The following is a 13,857-nucleotide window of genomic DNA, read 5'->3' as shown; positions in this document are numbered from 1 at the left end:
TTGAGGATGAAGCAAACGGAAGTATTTTTTTTTTTTTTGCCTGTATGGCGTCGCCAATGTGACAAAAATACAGCATTGTTTGCTCGGATTGTATCCTAAACACGCGCTAACAAATTCATGCTTCCATTTAATTTAATTATTGCTTGTTTGTGGTGGACTCCTCCACTCATGCACGGCCCTCAGCGGATGATTTAGGTTTTAAAATTGTTATTTTTTTGTGGTTTTTAAATTGTGATGCGGCGCAGTGTCAGAGAAACAAAATAATCAAACGTGTTTTTAACTCGGTCGCTAATGCAACCAGAAAACACATGCTTGGCCTTTAGTTAATTTCTTTTTATTCAACCGAGACCTGTTCTCCATCAGCATATCCCCCAAAAATATCAAAATGCAATAACCGGAAGTAAGCTTTCTTTTTTTTAATGGTTGACAATGATTCACCGCACCCACTGGAGGCAGGAGGCTGCTTCAGCGTGCTGTTGCTGGGAGGAATCTTGAGCATCCTTGTTTTGTCTTGAAGCCCACAACAAACAACACATTTTGACGTTGCCACTTAAAGCAGACATGGCTCGCGAGTGGGGAGGAAGCCATTCGTCGTTGAGTTAGACGACTGGCATCTTTTATTCATCTCAACCTTTTCTTTGAATTCAACATCATGGCTAAGCAGTACGATGTGCTCTTCCGACTACTGCTTCTTGGAGATTCTGGGGTTGGAAAAACATGTTTACTATGCAGATTCACTGACAATGAATTTCACCCGTCTCACATCTCAACTATTGGTAAGTACTATGCACTGCATCTTCAATATGTTGCCATATATGTCTCAATCTCATGGAGAAATGTCCCAACCAGATCAAACTGGCATTTTATTATTATTATTATTATTATTATTATTATTATTATTATTATTGTTTTTTTATACATAACACAGACCTATGATTACATTGCAAATGCATGCTTTCTCCCATTATAGTGGCTGTTGTGTTCACCAATATTGAAATGCTTGACTGGTCCATGGAGGGCCACGGCCATGATTTGAACCTGCAAAATAACCACTATATTTAATACTGATTTGATAATTACTTTGCTTGGCGAGGGGGGGGGGGGGGGGGTCTACCCATTGCACAACTTTCCTTGCATCCAAAGTGATGTTTATCTTGAGAGCCAAACTTGTTGAGTCTCAATGTCAGTGCCATCTCTAGGAACCTACGGTAGAATACTACTACTACTACTACTACTACTACTACTACTACTACTACTACCACTACTATGACTACTACTACTACTACAACTTTCTACTACTACTACTCATAATAATAATAATAAACAAAATCTCACAATTCTCTTTTCTCCCCAATGCCGAAATAAACTAACTCACCAATTGTCTCCTGCAGGGATTGACTTCAAAATGAAAACACTGCTCATTGATGGGATCAAAGTGCGAATCCAGATATGGTAAGCATTCACGTGTCAATGTGATTGCATTGTGTTTCTTAGAAATGGATTGGATTGGATTAGCGTTTAAAAGTTTCGCAGTGGAAAAATTTACATTTCACAGCAGCAAAGTGATGAAAGTAAGAGGAAAGGAAAGGAAGAAGTAGAAAACCAAAAAACCAAAACACAGGAGCTGCTGTGAAGGCAGCCACTCTTGCGGCGCTATCTTGAAGTCAAAACAAAAACCAAATAACAAATAATGTGACACAACACAAAAGACACAGACAGTCATTCAATCTAAAGCACTTTCTGCACCCTCTTTGTTGTATGAAGCAGTTAGAGAGTATCCTTTTCACCAGTGGATCAGTGATGTCATGGTGAAATATTTCACGTCTGCTACAAGTTAAATGTTGAAAGCAAACACGAAGCTGTAGCATCCATTGATGAAAAGAGATTGTCTCACATCTTTTATCCCACGTAAATCCGCTTACATTCCAAGCCGCGACAGGTCCACATACGCATTGGCGCTCCTTTCTTCTCAGCGCGGGTTCCGCAAGCCATGCATCCATCCAGCCGCAGACTGGATAATGTCTGCATTTGTGTTCGCAGGGACACTGCAGGCCAGGAACGCTACCAGACCATTACAAAGCAGTACTACCGGCGAGCGCAGGTAGTAATTGCGCATTTGTCCGAAAAAAATGTCTTCAGTCTTGATAATATCCTGATTTTTATTCATAGTTGTTAAATCATTGCGTTTTTCAATGTTCTGATGGTATTCTGAAAGCGCCTGTTCCAAGGCGGTTGGTTGTTAGTCTCTCTGAATGTCGCTGAGCTTACTCGGTGCGTTGATTTTCATCCCGCTAACAAGAACTGTCACAACAGAATTGCGCCCGCAGGCTCCGTAGAACGCCCAATCAACTCGAATTGAATTTCCTATTTACTGGAAAACTGATAATGAAATTGGAAGATTATGTTCCTTTTCATGCCTCCTCCGGCCAATTGATACGCAATTTATAATGCCGCGCACTCCCTGGTGTCGGTAATTAAAATGTCTACCATCTGTCCTCAGGGAATTTTCTTGGTCTACGACATCACGAGCGAGCGTTCTTTTCAGCACATTATGAAGTGGGCAAGTGATGTGGACGAGGTGAGTGAGAGCTGGCACATTCAATTTGATGGTATCGTTTTTCCAAGAATAATATTGTACAGTGATACCTCCGTTTACGAACCCATTGGCTTACGAACTTTTCGGTTTACGAACGTTAAATTTATAAACATTTTACCTTGGCATACAAACTTTTTTCGTACACGGAGCTTCCTCAATGAGTGATGTGTTGTTCGCGAACGAGCCCGTTCTTCTAATAACAAAATGGCAGCTGACTGTTTTTGTCCTCTATTCCCTGCCCCCAGTCTTCGGTTAAAGCCACGTGATTGGTCAAGAACGCAGCAGTGAGGAGGGATGGGGTTTACAGATAGAGAGAGTGAAGCCGTTCTCCAAAAACAAAATGGCTGCCGACTTTTTTAGTCCTCTATTCCCTGCCCCCAGTCTTCGGTTAAAGCCACCTGATTAGTCAAGAACGCAGCAGTGAGGGGAGGTGGTTTAAACATTAAAGAGACAGGCAGACGACAGTGAGAGAGTTTCAACTTTGATAGTTCAAAGGCAGAGTATAGACTGCAAGGTTAAAATATCCCATCAATCAGGCTCCACAAACATCCCGCACAAGCCAGCTGTACACCTGATGCAAAAAGTGAAACAGAATACAATTGATGAGGAACTAGATAAAATTATCGCAGAGAAAGCACGTACAATGGATCATTTCTCAAGATGGTGAAAGAAGAAGGCTATGTTCCTCATTAAGTGTTTAATGCTGAGGAAACCGACCACTCCATTCCATCAAGCCATCAACGACCATCACAAAGGGAAATAAAATGACTTTATTATATAGTACTGTTTATTTCTTGAATTATAATACCGTAGCACATTTATTGTACTTAAATAAGGTATATTTTGCGTAGTTGGATTGGATTGGATTGGATAGGATTGGATATGCCTTTATTAGTCTCACAGTGGAGAAATTTACATTTCACAGCAGCAAAGTGATGAAAGGAATGAAAGTAGAAAAACAAAATACATGAGCTGCTGGAAAGGCAGCCACTCTCGCGGCGCCGAAAAGAAAATTAGAAAGTAGAAAATTATGTTTTATGGAGAGCTGGGAACTGATTATTCTCATTTTAATGGTTTCCTATGAGAAATTATTTTTTCGGATACACACTTTTCACCTTACACACTGTGTCTGGGAACCAATTAAGTTCGTAAGCCAAGGTGTGACTGTAGTTCATTTCTGGCTTGATAGTAGCAATCCGTTGCCTCTCTCTCTAAGTTGTGGTCTTCATTTGTCACCTTTACTAGTACGCGCCAGAAAAGGTACAAAAAATCCTGGTCGGGAACAAGTCGGACGAGGTGGAAAAGAGACAGGTTGCCACAGAGCAAGGTGTCAAGGTGCGTGGGTCTTGCCTTGCTGTTTGACTTGCATTCAACCTTCATATTATGTTTAAAAATAATCATGTTGATTATGTTGTGGATTATTTTTATTATCCTCACAAAACAGTCAAATAATAGGTAAGATCAGCAAAAACTGTTTCTGAGATGGACTTGAAAAGAGAGACAACATATTTTCTATAACATTCGAATATTTTAGAACTGTTTTGAAGAAAGGAAAAGGAAAGGTTATCCAGTGCTTTAGTCAACACAAAAATGAAAACGGGTCAAATTGACCCCTTAAGATAAGATGAGGGTTAAAAGAAATTCAGTACCAGTTTTTTTGTATTCAGAATTTTCTTCTGAAAGCTGAAACTCTTTGCAAGCGACGTGTGTTTCCCATCAAATATGCATCCGTTAATTGGATTGGATTGGATTAGCCTTTATTAGTCTCGCAGCAGCAAAATTATGGAAGGTAGAGGAAAGGAAGAAGTAGAAAAACAAAATACAGGAGCTGCTGGAAAGGCAGCCACTCTCGCGGCTCCATTTTGATGTCAAAAGGACAAAATAATAATAATATTACAAACTAAATACAAACAAAATAATACTAATAATAATAATTAATAATCTATCTATCTATCTATCTATCTATCTATCTATCTATCTATCTATCTATCTATCTATCTATCTATCTATCTATATTATAATAATTGTAATAATACTAATGATGATAATAATATTATTATATATTATTATATATAATATTATATGACACCACACACACACCACAACAAATACACAGTCATTCAATCTTCTTTGTTGTTTGAAGCAGTGCTTGATGAAAAGAAAAGAGGATGAAAGCCTCATTTTCACTAGTGGATCAGGGACGTCATGGTGGGATGTGCATGTATGCTACAAGCTATATGTTGAAAGCAAACACAAAGCTGTAGCATCCATTGATGAAAAGAGACTGTCTCACATCTTCTGTCCCACGTAAATCCGCTTCAATTCCAAGCTGCGACAATTCCACATCGGCGCTCTGCGGTGACGCTCCTTTCTTCTCATCGCGGGCTCATTCCCCATTACAGGCACAAAAAAGCACAATCTCCACAGAGCAGTTCAGCGATGACAGTCAAATGGCACCGACACCTCCCAAATCAAAAACAGTGCTGGCATATTCGTGCTGCGGAAAAGGCGCAACCACTCAGCACAGTATCCTCCTTAATGAATGTCGTAGCCAAAAATGCTGAAAAACAATACATATCCATTCCACATGATGCACAACAACACAAAGTGACAAAAGAAAACATAAAAACAACAAAAAAGCAAAGCTCCTGAGAAGTAGTCCAAACCTAACATTTTTTTGGTATACTGTACTTCCTCCAGCTGGCCCAAGCTTACGGAATGGATTTTTTTGAGACTAGTGCCTTCACCAACTGTAACATAACAGAGGTGAGAACGTTTCCAACCAACCAGAACTGCATCGCACTATGACAAATGGTCACCATTGATATTTGCTAGCTAGCTTTCTATCTATTTGAGTTACTTCCGGGTTGAGTGATTATTAACTAACTCTTAGCTAGCTTTCTATCTATTAGAGTTACTTCCAGGTTGAGTGATTATTAGCTAACTCTCAGCTAGCTAGCTAGCTTTCTATCTATTCATTTACTTCCGGGTTGAGTGATTATTAGCTAACTCTTAGCTAGCTAGCTGGCTTTTTATTTATTTGAGTTATTCTGGGTTGAGTCATTATTAGCTATCTCTTAGCTTGCTTTCTATCTATTTGAGTTACTTCCGGGTTGAATGACTATTAGCTAACTCTGAGCTAGCTTTCTATCTATATGAGTTACTTCCAGGTTGAGTGATTATTAGCTAACTCTCAGCTAGCGAGCTAGCTTTCTATCTATTCATTTACTTCGGGGTTGAGTGATTATTAGCTAACTCTTAGCTAGCTAGCTAGCTAGCTTTTTATTTATTTGAGTTATTCTGGGTTGAGTGAACGCTGGCACATGTGGCCGCCGCTGCTCACCCACAGAAAAACTGATCCTGTGACTGTAAAGTGACCTTGAGAGTTTTGAAAGGCACTTAAAAATGAAATTTATTATTATTATTATTATTAGTAGTAGTAGTACTAGTAGTAGTAGTAGTAGTAGTAGTAGTAGTAGTAGTAGTAGCAGTAGTAGTGGTAGTATTCGCCGTGACCCTAATGAGGAATAAGCGGTATGGAAAATGGATGGATGGATTATTATTATTTGTCATGGTCCATTTTGTGCAAGAATAACTCCCTCCTCATTTTTGCGTTCCATCAAGACTTTTACGCGGCTGTCCGAGCAAGTGCTAGCGGCTAACAAAAAGGACCTGGACCATCTCCGAATGTCTCCGAACGATGAGCTGGACCTGGCTGCTCTGGAGGAAGAGGAGGGATTGCGTGATGGCGGGTCCGCCGACCAGGGAAAAGGCTGCTGGTGTTAAAAAGACAGAACTGAAGCACGAGAGGGACGCTGCTGGGATATTATAACATGAAAAGCCAGCTGGTTGAGCATTTCGTGGACACGCAACATCAGGTGTGTGTCCTCACTCGTAAAATCAGCTCGGGTGCACAAGTTTGGATGTCGAGTCAGATTTTTGTCTTTCCACTACTAGCGCCACTTTCGGCCTAAAAGTATGCAATCGTTGCTCAAAGGACGTTTCAGTGTGTTATTTGATATCCTGCATATCAAGTACAATTCCATGTTCATGGACACTCAGTGGTTACTGGTACATCTCTGGCCTATTTCTGGGTTCGCTACATGTTGTGAGTGAGGCAAAACTTTGCACTATTTTTGCACTTTGCAATGGACTTAAAGGACAACCGACGCTTCCGGACAAGTTGTGTCCATAATTTGTAAAATCACTTCAAATGACTTCTACTCAGCGTATTTTACAAAGATTCCACCGCATATAGCTATATTTTACGTTTTAAGACTCGCGCTGAATATTCAGAAAGTCTTGTTTTCGAGTTGATTACGATGCCTGACGTGACGTCACTAAAGGAACGCCCCTGACCGAGAAAGCGACACACAATGCATTTTGGGTACTTTTTTTCGTCTGAAAACATCGTGTTGATCCGTGTTGATGGCGAAATTAAAAGGACAAAACATAAATAACGCGATGGTTAATCATTGTGTGTTGCACCAAGACTACTATTTGATACTAGTTGACACAAATTCCTAGCAGACAAATCAGCCCATTTCCAACGGAGCTTGTGTGCCATCTTGTGCATTTTCTGGGATGCTACATTTCAGTCCAGATGCCTCAAAATGACACAGAAGGACTTCTTTAATCGATTGCAAACATTTATGCTTTCCTCTTCAGAACTATTTGAATCATATTCCTAACTGGATGAGTAACAAGAAAGCATCTTCTCCGAATCTGAAGCCACTGTTTTGATTCTAGAGCAAGGCAAGACGTCCTGGCGTGACATCATAAACAAGGGGGCGGGACCTTCTGAAACTTGGCATCTCTGAGGTCATTTTGAAGTAGTTTTGGGACACTTTAAGTCATTTTTTATTGGTGTTTTGCATTTGACTAAAATATCAGCCTCCGTGTTTTGGGTATTTTAGATGCTATAAAACGTTTTTCTGATGTCAGTTAGGAAACAAAAAAATGGTGTCGGTTGTCCTTTAATCCTAGAGTTCACGTTCAAACTGTGCCTGTTTTTACAGTGGCTTGAAACAACATTAAATGTACTTTTTTGAATGAAACTCTGCCTCCTTTTAAATGAACATTTAGGCTACGTACACTACTGTATTTTGATAGTGGTTATAATATTGGAACTTTAGAGAGATCTGCAGATTTTTTTAGGTGGTACCACTGTTTTAAATCTTTAAATGACAAATATTGCACAGATTTGCCTCACGAGTAACGTGTAGTTGTGCTTCGAGGATGACAGAATTGTCCTATTGGTGAGAATGCACATGTGTGTGCACCCTTTTCGTATTCTTACCCGTGAACTTCAAATGACAGTATGTTTGTGTGTGTGTTTGGGTGATGTTGAAATGTATTTAAAAAAATCTTCCTTATTTCAACCTGCTTGACTAGTATTTGTGGAACTCGATGACAATGTCCAAGCAGAATGCAGCATTTTATTCTTGAAGAGATCTTGTCACGTTTATCAGTAAATACCCGCAGCTTGCTCGAAACTGGATTCAACAGTGTGTTTTATTATACTCAGAGCTCGTTTTTTTTGTAAATTAAAGCATCACAGTTCATCCATGAAACCTCAAACTTTTCCCTCACTCTGATGCCCAGATACATTTATTATTGACTCCCTTTGAAGCATTTAAAACGTTACTGTCCCCCAATCACACCCAGCCCAATGCCAGATGACTCCCATTATGCTACTTAAAAATATTTTGGCCTTAATTTGGTGCCCATTGACCAAAATTAAAGCGTCTTTAGTGCAACTGACAAACCTTCTAAAAGTCCCCCATTGCAGGGCTTTAAAAAAAAAGTTTTGAGACTTCATTTTGTGCCCATAAACTCTCATTTAAAGCTCTCTGTTGGTGTCTTTTACTCATTCTCATGCCCTTGGTACATCTCGCCACTGACCCCAATCTTTGGCTTTTTCTGCATACGTATCCAATTTAAGATGAGAAAATGCATGTGCATGCATATTTGAGTATTGTATTATAAAATATGCATAGTCAGCAGCCAAGGGATATAAGACAAAAATTAAGTTGCAACAGGATTATTGCACAGTAACATAAATGAATAAATAAACATCAGTCATCGCTGGACAGCTCTATGGCAGTTGTGCTTTTCTGCGCCTGTAATGGGCAGCATTTTCACTGTCGCGGTTTGGAATTGAAGCGGATTAATGTGGAGACAGGAGACAATTTCTGTTCGTCAACGGGTGCTACAGCTTCGTGTTTGCTTTCAACATTTAGCTTGTAGCAGATGTGCATATTTCACCATGACTTCCCTGATCCACTGGTGAAAATGACGCTGCATCATACAACAAAGAGGGTGCAGAAAGTGCTTAAGATGGAATGACTGTGTCTTTGTGTTGTCATATTTTGTTTTTCTTGTCCTTTTTTTGTTCTTTTTTCTTCAAGATGACACCGCCAGAGTGGCTGCCTTTCCAGCAGCAAATGAACATTCGTTACTTTTCAATTGTCAATCAAAAACAAAAAGGGAAAAAAGACACCAGTAGGAAAATCCTGAATATTAAATATTGATAATCGTCTTCTTTTCCTTTCGGCTTTTCCCTTCAAGAGGTCGCCACAGTGAATCAGTAACCTCCATCTTCAGAGGTATGATACGCATGTTTGTTTTGGCCCAATATTGATAATAAGATTTTTTTTTTTTACATAAAACCTAACTAAATAAAGTAATAAAAATACCTTTGAGTCAGTGATATACACTTCTGGGTTGAGTGAACGCTGGCGCGAATTGGCTGATGCTGCTCAGAAAAAAAATGTAGTTCTTATCTTGTGCCTGTAAAGTGTCCTTGAGAGTTTTGAACGGTGCTTATAAATACAATTTATTTTATTATTATTATTATTATTATTATTATTATTATTAGTAGTAGTAGTAGTAGTAGTAGTAGAAGTAGTAGTAGTCTTAGTATTAGTATTAGTATTAGTATTAGTATTAGTATTAGTATTAGTATTAGTATTAGTATTAGTATTAGTACAGTGAGACCTCAACTTACAAACACCTTATCTTACAAACTTTTCATCTTAAGAACGTCAAATTTATGAAAATTAAACCTTATAATAAGCACTATTTTCATAATACACACCCACCACGGCTAGCGGAGTGATCTTCGGCGGAGGCACACGACCGAACAGCGCTCCAGCCGGCGCTACTTTGCACACCCCCTCTCATTGAATGCACACGTCGATCGCCTACTTGGAGCTTTTTGCTGATAATTTTACTATGATGGGACCGAAAAAAAAAACACCACAGGCTCGTGTTCAGCCCAAGAAGACACAAAATAAAATCACAGTCGCTGAGAAGGAGATAATTGAAAATAACGAATGAGGTGTGCGTTTGTGTGATTTAGTGGCCGAGCACTGCTCCCATTCTCCGGAACAGAGAAGCCATCAAAGGTGCGGCTGTTGCAAAAGGTGTTTCCGTGCTCTCAAAGCGACGATCTCGGGCAATCGAAGAAGTTGAAAAACAAACTTTATTTTACAGCACAGTTTATTTCTTTAATTACAGTCCTCATGTAATGTGCCTCTCTTTGTGACTTTATGAGACAATGCAGTGCATTTCTTTCATTACAATACAATAGCACATTTATTATACATAGAATAAGGTATGTTGTGTGTAGTTTTTAGGCTTATTTAGTTAAAAACTATATTTTATGGAAACCCGGGAACGGATTATTCCCATTTTAATGGTTTCCTATGGGAATTTTTTTTTAGATACACACTTTTCGCCTTACACACTCTGTCTGGGAACCAATTACGTTCGTAAGTTGAGGTCTCACTGTATTAGTATTTGTATTATTATTATTATTATTATTATTATTATTATTATTATTATTATTATTATTATTGTTAGCATTATTATTAACATTAATATTATTATTTTCTTCTTCTTATGTTATTATTATTATTATTGTTCTCATTATTCTTATTGTTATTATCATTATTATTGTTCTCGTTATTATTATTATTAGTAGTAGTAGTAGTAGTAGTAATATTAATATCATTATTATTATTATTATTATTAGCATTATTATTAATTTTTTCTTCTTATATTAATATTATTATTATTATTGTTCTCGTTACTCTTATTGTTATTATCATTATCATTATTGTTCTCATTATTATTATTAGTAGTAGTAGGAGAATTATTATTATTATTATTATTAGCATTATTATTATTTTTTTCTTCATCTTATATTATTATTATTATTATTGTTGTTGTTCTCATTATTCTTATTGTTATTATCATTATCATTATTGTTCTCATTATTATTATTATTATTATTATTATTATTATTATTATTATTATTATTATTATTATTATTATGTGCCGATTACCATTTTGTGTTTGGGAGCCTTTTACTGAGCGAGTTGCTTGTTCTGTAGCCACAAAGGGACATATGTCGTCTTGTGCCGGTCCCAAGCCCGGATAAATACAGAGGGTTGTGTCAGGAAGGGCATCCGACATTAAAGCTTGGCCAAAACAAACATGCGGATCAAACCTCTAAAGATGGAGGACACTGATTTGCTGTGGCGACCCCTTGAAGGGAAAAGCCGAAAGGAAAAGATTATTATTATTATTATTATTATTAGTAGTAGTAGTAGTAGTAGTAGTAGTAGTAGTAGTAGTAGTAGTAGTAGTAGTAGTAGTAGTAGTAGTAGTATAACAATTTTGCGTGTAGTTTGCAAATGTAACCGCTAGAAGGCGTATGCACCATAATAATGTCCCGCAGCAGAAATGCTTGAACTCGTCTCTTATTTTTTCAGCGGTGAGCTGCTTTTGCATTGTTTCATTGAGGGGCGGTGTCTTTTTTCACTCTTCTATTTCTCCTTCTACTATATGAGACCATTTCATCTCATCCACTGAACTGCTGGTGTTGAACTTGTAAGAGGTTGATAAGGGACGGTGTTCTCCAAGGCGGGGAGAGAAAAAAAACTGCGAAACTTTGTTCATCGCCTCATTCGAGTTGTTCGTGTTGTCAACTCGTTAAAGCGCCCAGGGTGACATTAGCATCGGCATGAATATGCAATGTGGCACTGATATGACAGCTCGCTCTCTCGCACCAAGTCTGATTGACTCCCGACGCTCACTCACGCGCACATATTGTGAACGTGCACGCTGACACGTATCACCCACGCGTGTCCACGCAGCTAAGTACGAGTTATTCGAATGCATTGAGTGCACTCATATCCCCTTTTGATGAATTCACCCGTCAGGGAATACCCGTAATCCATTTACATTGATTTGACAGGTCTTGGATATAAGATGACAACAGGTATACGATGCTCCAAGCCGAGGATTTTAAGACTTCCAAGAGTTCAGTCCGGGTCATGGCTGCAAGCTAACTTGGCTTTCCGATGCTGATTTGATTTTTTAAAGTATTTTTGGAGTACTGATTTGGTGTGGCGACCCCGAAAGGAAAAGAAGATTTTTGTAGTACATCGTGTTTCTCCATTTTAATTTTTGCAAATAAATAGTTGTTTTCCCCTTAGCTATCATTGGTATCATCTCGGTTGTAACATCGCGGTTTCAGTGGGAAATAAAGTTCATTAAAAAAATGCTAAAAAAGTTCATCTGCTGAACATTTATTTTCCATAAGAAACCATTACAAATGAGAATAATGCTTTCCCAGATCCCCATAAAACACAAATTTCTACAAAATAAGCCTTAAAAACTACACAAAATATGCCTTATTTTATGTATGATAAATGTGATATTGTATCGTAATTAAAGAAATAAACTGTACTATATAATAAAGTCGCTTTATTTACCTTTGTGATGGTCGTTGATGTAGTTGCCTCTTGATGATATCCGAGTGAAGTTGCCGTACTTTCTCGGCGATAATACCCTCACTCACACTGTCCCCTGTAAGTGGCTTTCCATTAATCCAAATAACAAGTTTTTCAACCTCTTCTATTGCATGAGACTGTTGCTTAGACAACACAGAAACACCTTTAGCTACATGTAGCAGTGGTCGACTTAGCATACTGGTACTGGGACGCTAAGTCGCACAAACGCACACCTCATTTGTGTTTTTCGATGATCTTCTGCTCAACCGTAATTTTCTTTAATGTCTTCTTCAGCTTAACACTAGCCTGCGGTGGGGTCTTTTTCGGACCCATAATAGCAAAAGTACTCCACTCGATAACAAACCACTCAAAGAAAGAAAGGGGGTGACGTAAACTAGTCCGCCAGCCACTGTGGCGCTGTGTGGTTTGGTTAGTCTGTGGAAAACTAGTTTGTCAGCCAAGACTATATGCTCGCAAATTGAATGTTCGTAAGGCGAAACGTTCATGAGCTAAAGCGTTCGTACACTGAGGTATCACTGTATAGCTGTGTGTTATCACGTGGGTTATTACTATATAATTATATTTCGTGCATTTTCGTCTATTCGACCAAAATGTTTTTGTATGCCTCGGTCTACAACAAAACTGAGCGCACCTGAATGCACCACTCATCTCCGCTCTGCTTTCCTGTACATCACTTCCTTGTGTCACGTCTCATTGTGACTGACACGTTTGTATTGTTTAATTATTATTATTATTATGATTATTTGACTAAGAAGGAGCGGTGTTTGGCTGACATCTCTGCAAATGGTGTAAAATTGTTTAAATGTGCTTTTAAAACGTTGTTTTTTTAGATTTGGAACATAGAAAGAAAATACATTGATTATAATGGGAAGTGCTGTTTCGATATTTGAACAAATCGGTTTTCAAACGAGTTTCTTGAACGGATTCTGATCAAAATCCTAGTCCCCATTAACTGCGAAAAAGAAGGGATTACTGTATTACATCATCACTATCCACGCTCGACAACGCTCTTGATGTTTTCCTGATGCAAAAATAAAACATGATCAAACAAGCAAAAAAAGCAATCTAATTTTCATGCAGAAATGTAATTAGTGTCCACAGCCTCAATTTCCCAAGAGATGACGACAATGGCCCAGCACAAGCGAGTAATCTTCAAATATCTGACTTACAGTTTTAATTAACTGTTGGCACATCCTGCCAAGCCATCCGGATGCACTTTGCAACATCACACTTGGAGTCTGTGGGTGGAAGTCAAACCCAAACAACACCTGAATCCTTTTTTTGTCCGTCTTTCCATGTCACCTGTACTTCCGACTTGCCTTACAGCAACAACATGAAGAACGCTGCAAGGAAAAAAACCAAACCGTGCAATCTCAACTTGGAGGTGAGGGACCCAAATTGTGTGCTTCACTTTCACTTGAAATGTCAAGCTTGACG

The 13,857-nt window shown here is 38.5% G+C and overlaps 1 protein-coding gene across 1 annotated transcript; it reads left to right on the top strand.

Annotated features, from left to right (window-relative positions):
• The first annotated feature begins 59 nt into the window (after positions 1–59).
• Positions 60–8,516, top strand: rab15 (RAB15, member RAS oncogene family). Its single transcript, XM_089021910.1, has 7 exons — positions 60–776; positions 1,392–1,452; positions 2,041–2,101; positions 2,501–2,578; positions 3,842–3,931; positions 5,297–5,362; positions 6,221–8,516. The coding sequence occupies exons 1-7, from the start codon at positions 653–655 to the stop codon at positions 6,380–6,382; spliced, it is 642 nt and encodes a 213-aa protein (XP_088878036.1). The 5' UTR covers positions 60–652; the 3' UTR covers positions 6,383–8,516.
• Positions 8,517–13,857: the final 5,341 nt, after the last annotated feature.

This window comes from Hippocampus bargibanti, linkage group LG19, assembly GCF_051943395.1.
Source record: "Hippocampus bargibanti isolate YZ-2025 linkage group LG19, ASM5194339v1, whole genome shotgun sequence".
NCBI classification, from domain to species: Eukaryota; Metazoa; Chordata; class Actinopteri; order Syngnathiformes; family Syngnathidae; genus Hippocampus; species Hippocampus bargibanti.
Note: the sequence above shows the minus strand (reverse complement) of the source record. Positions and strands in the feature narration are given on the sequence as shown.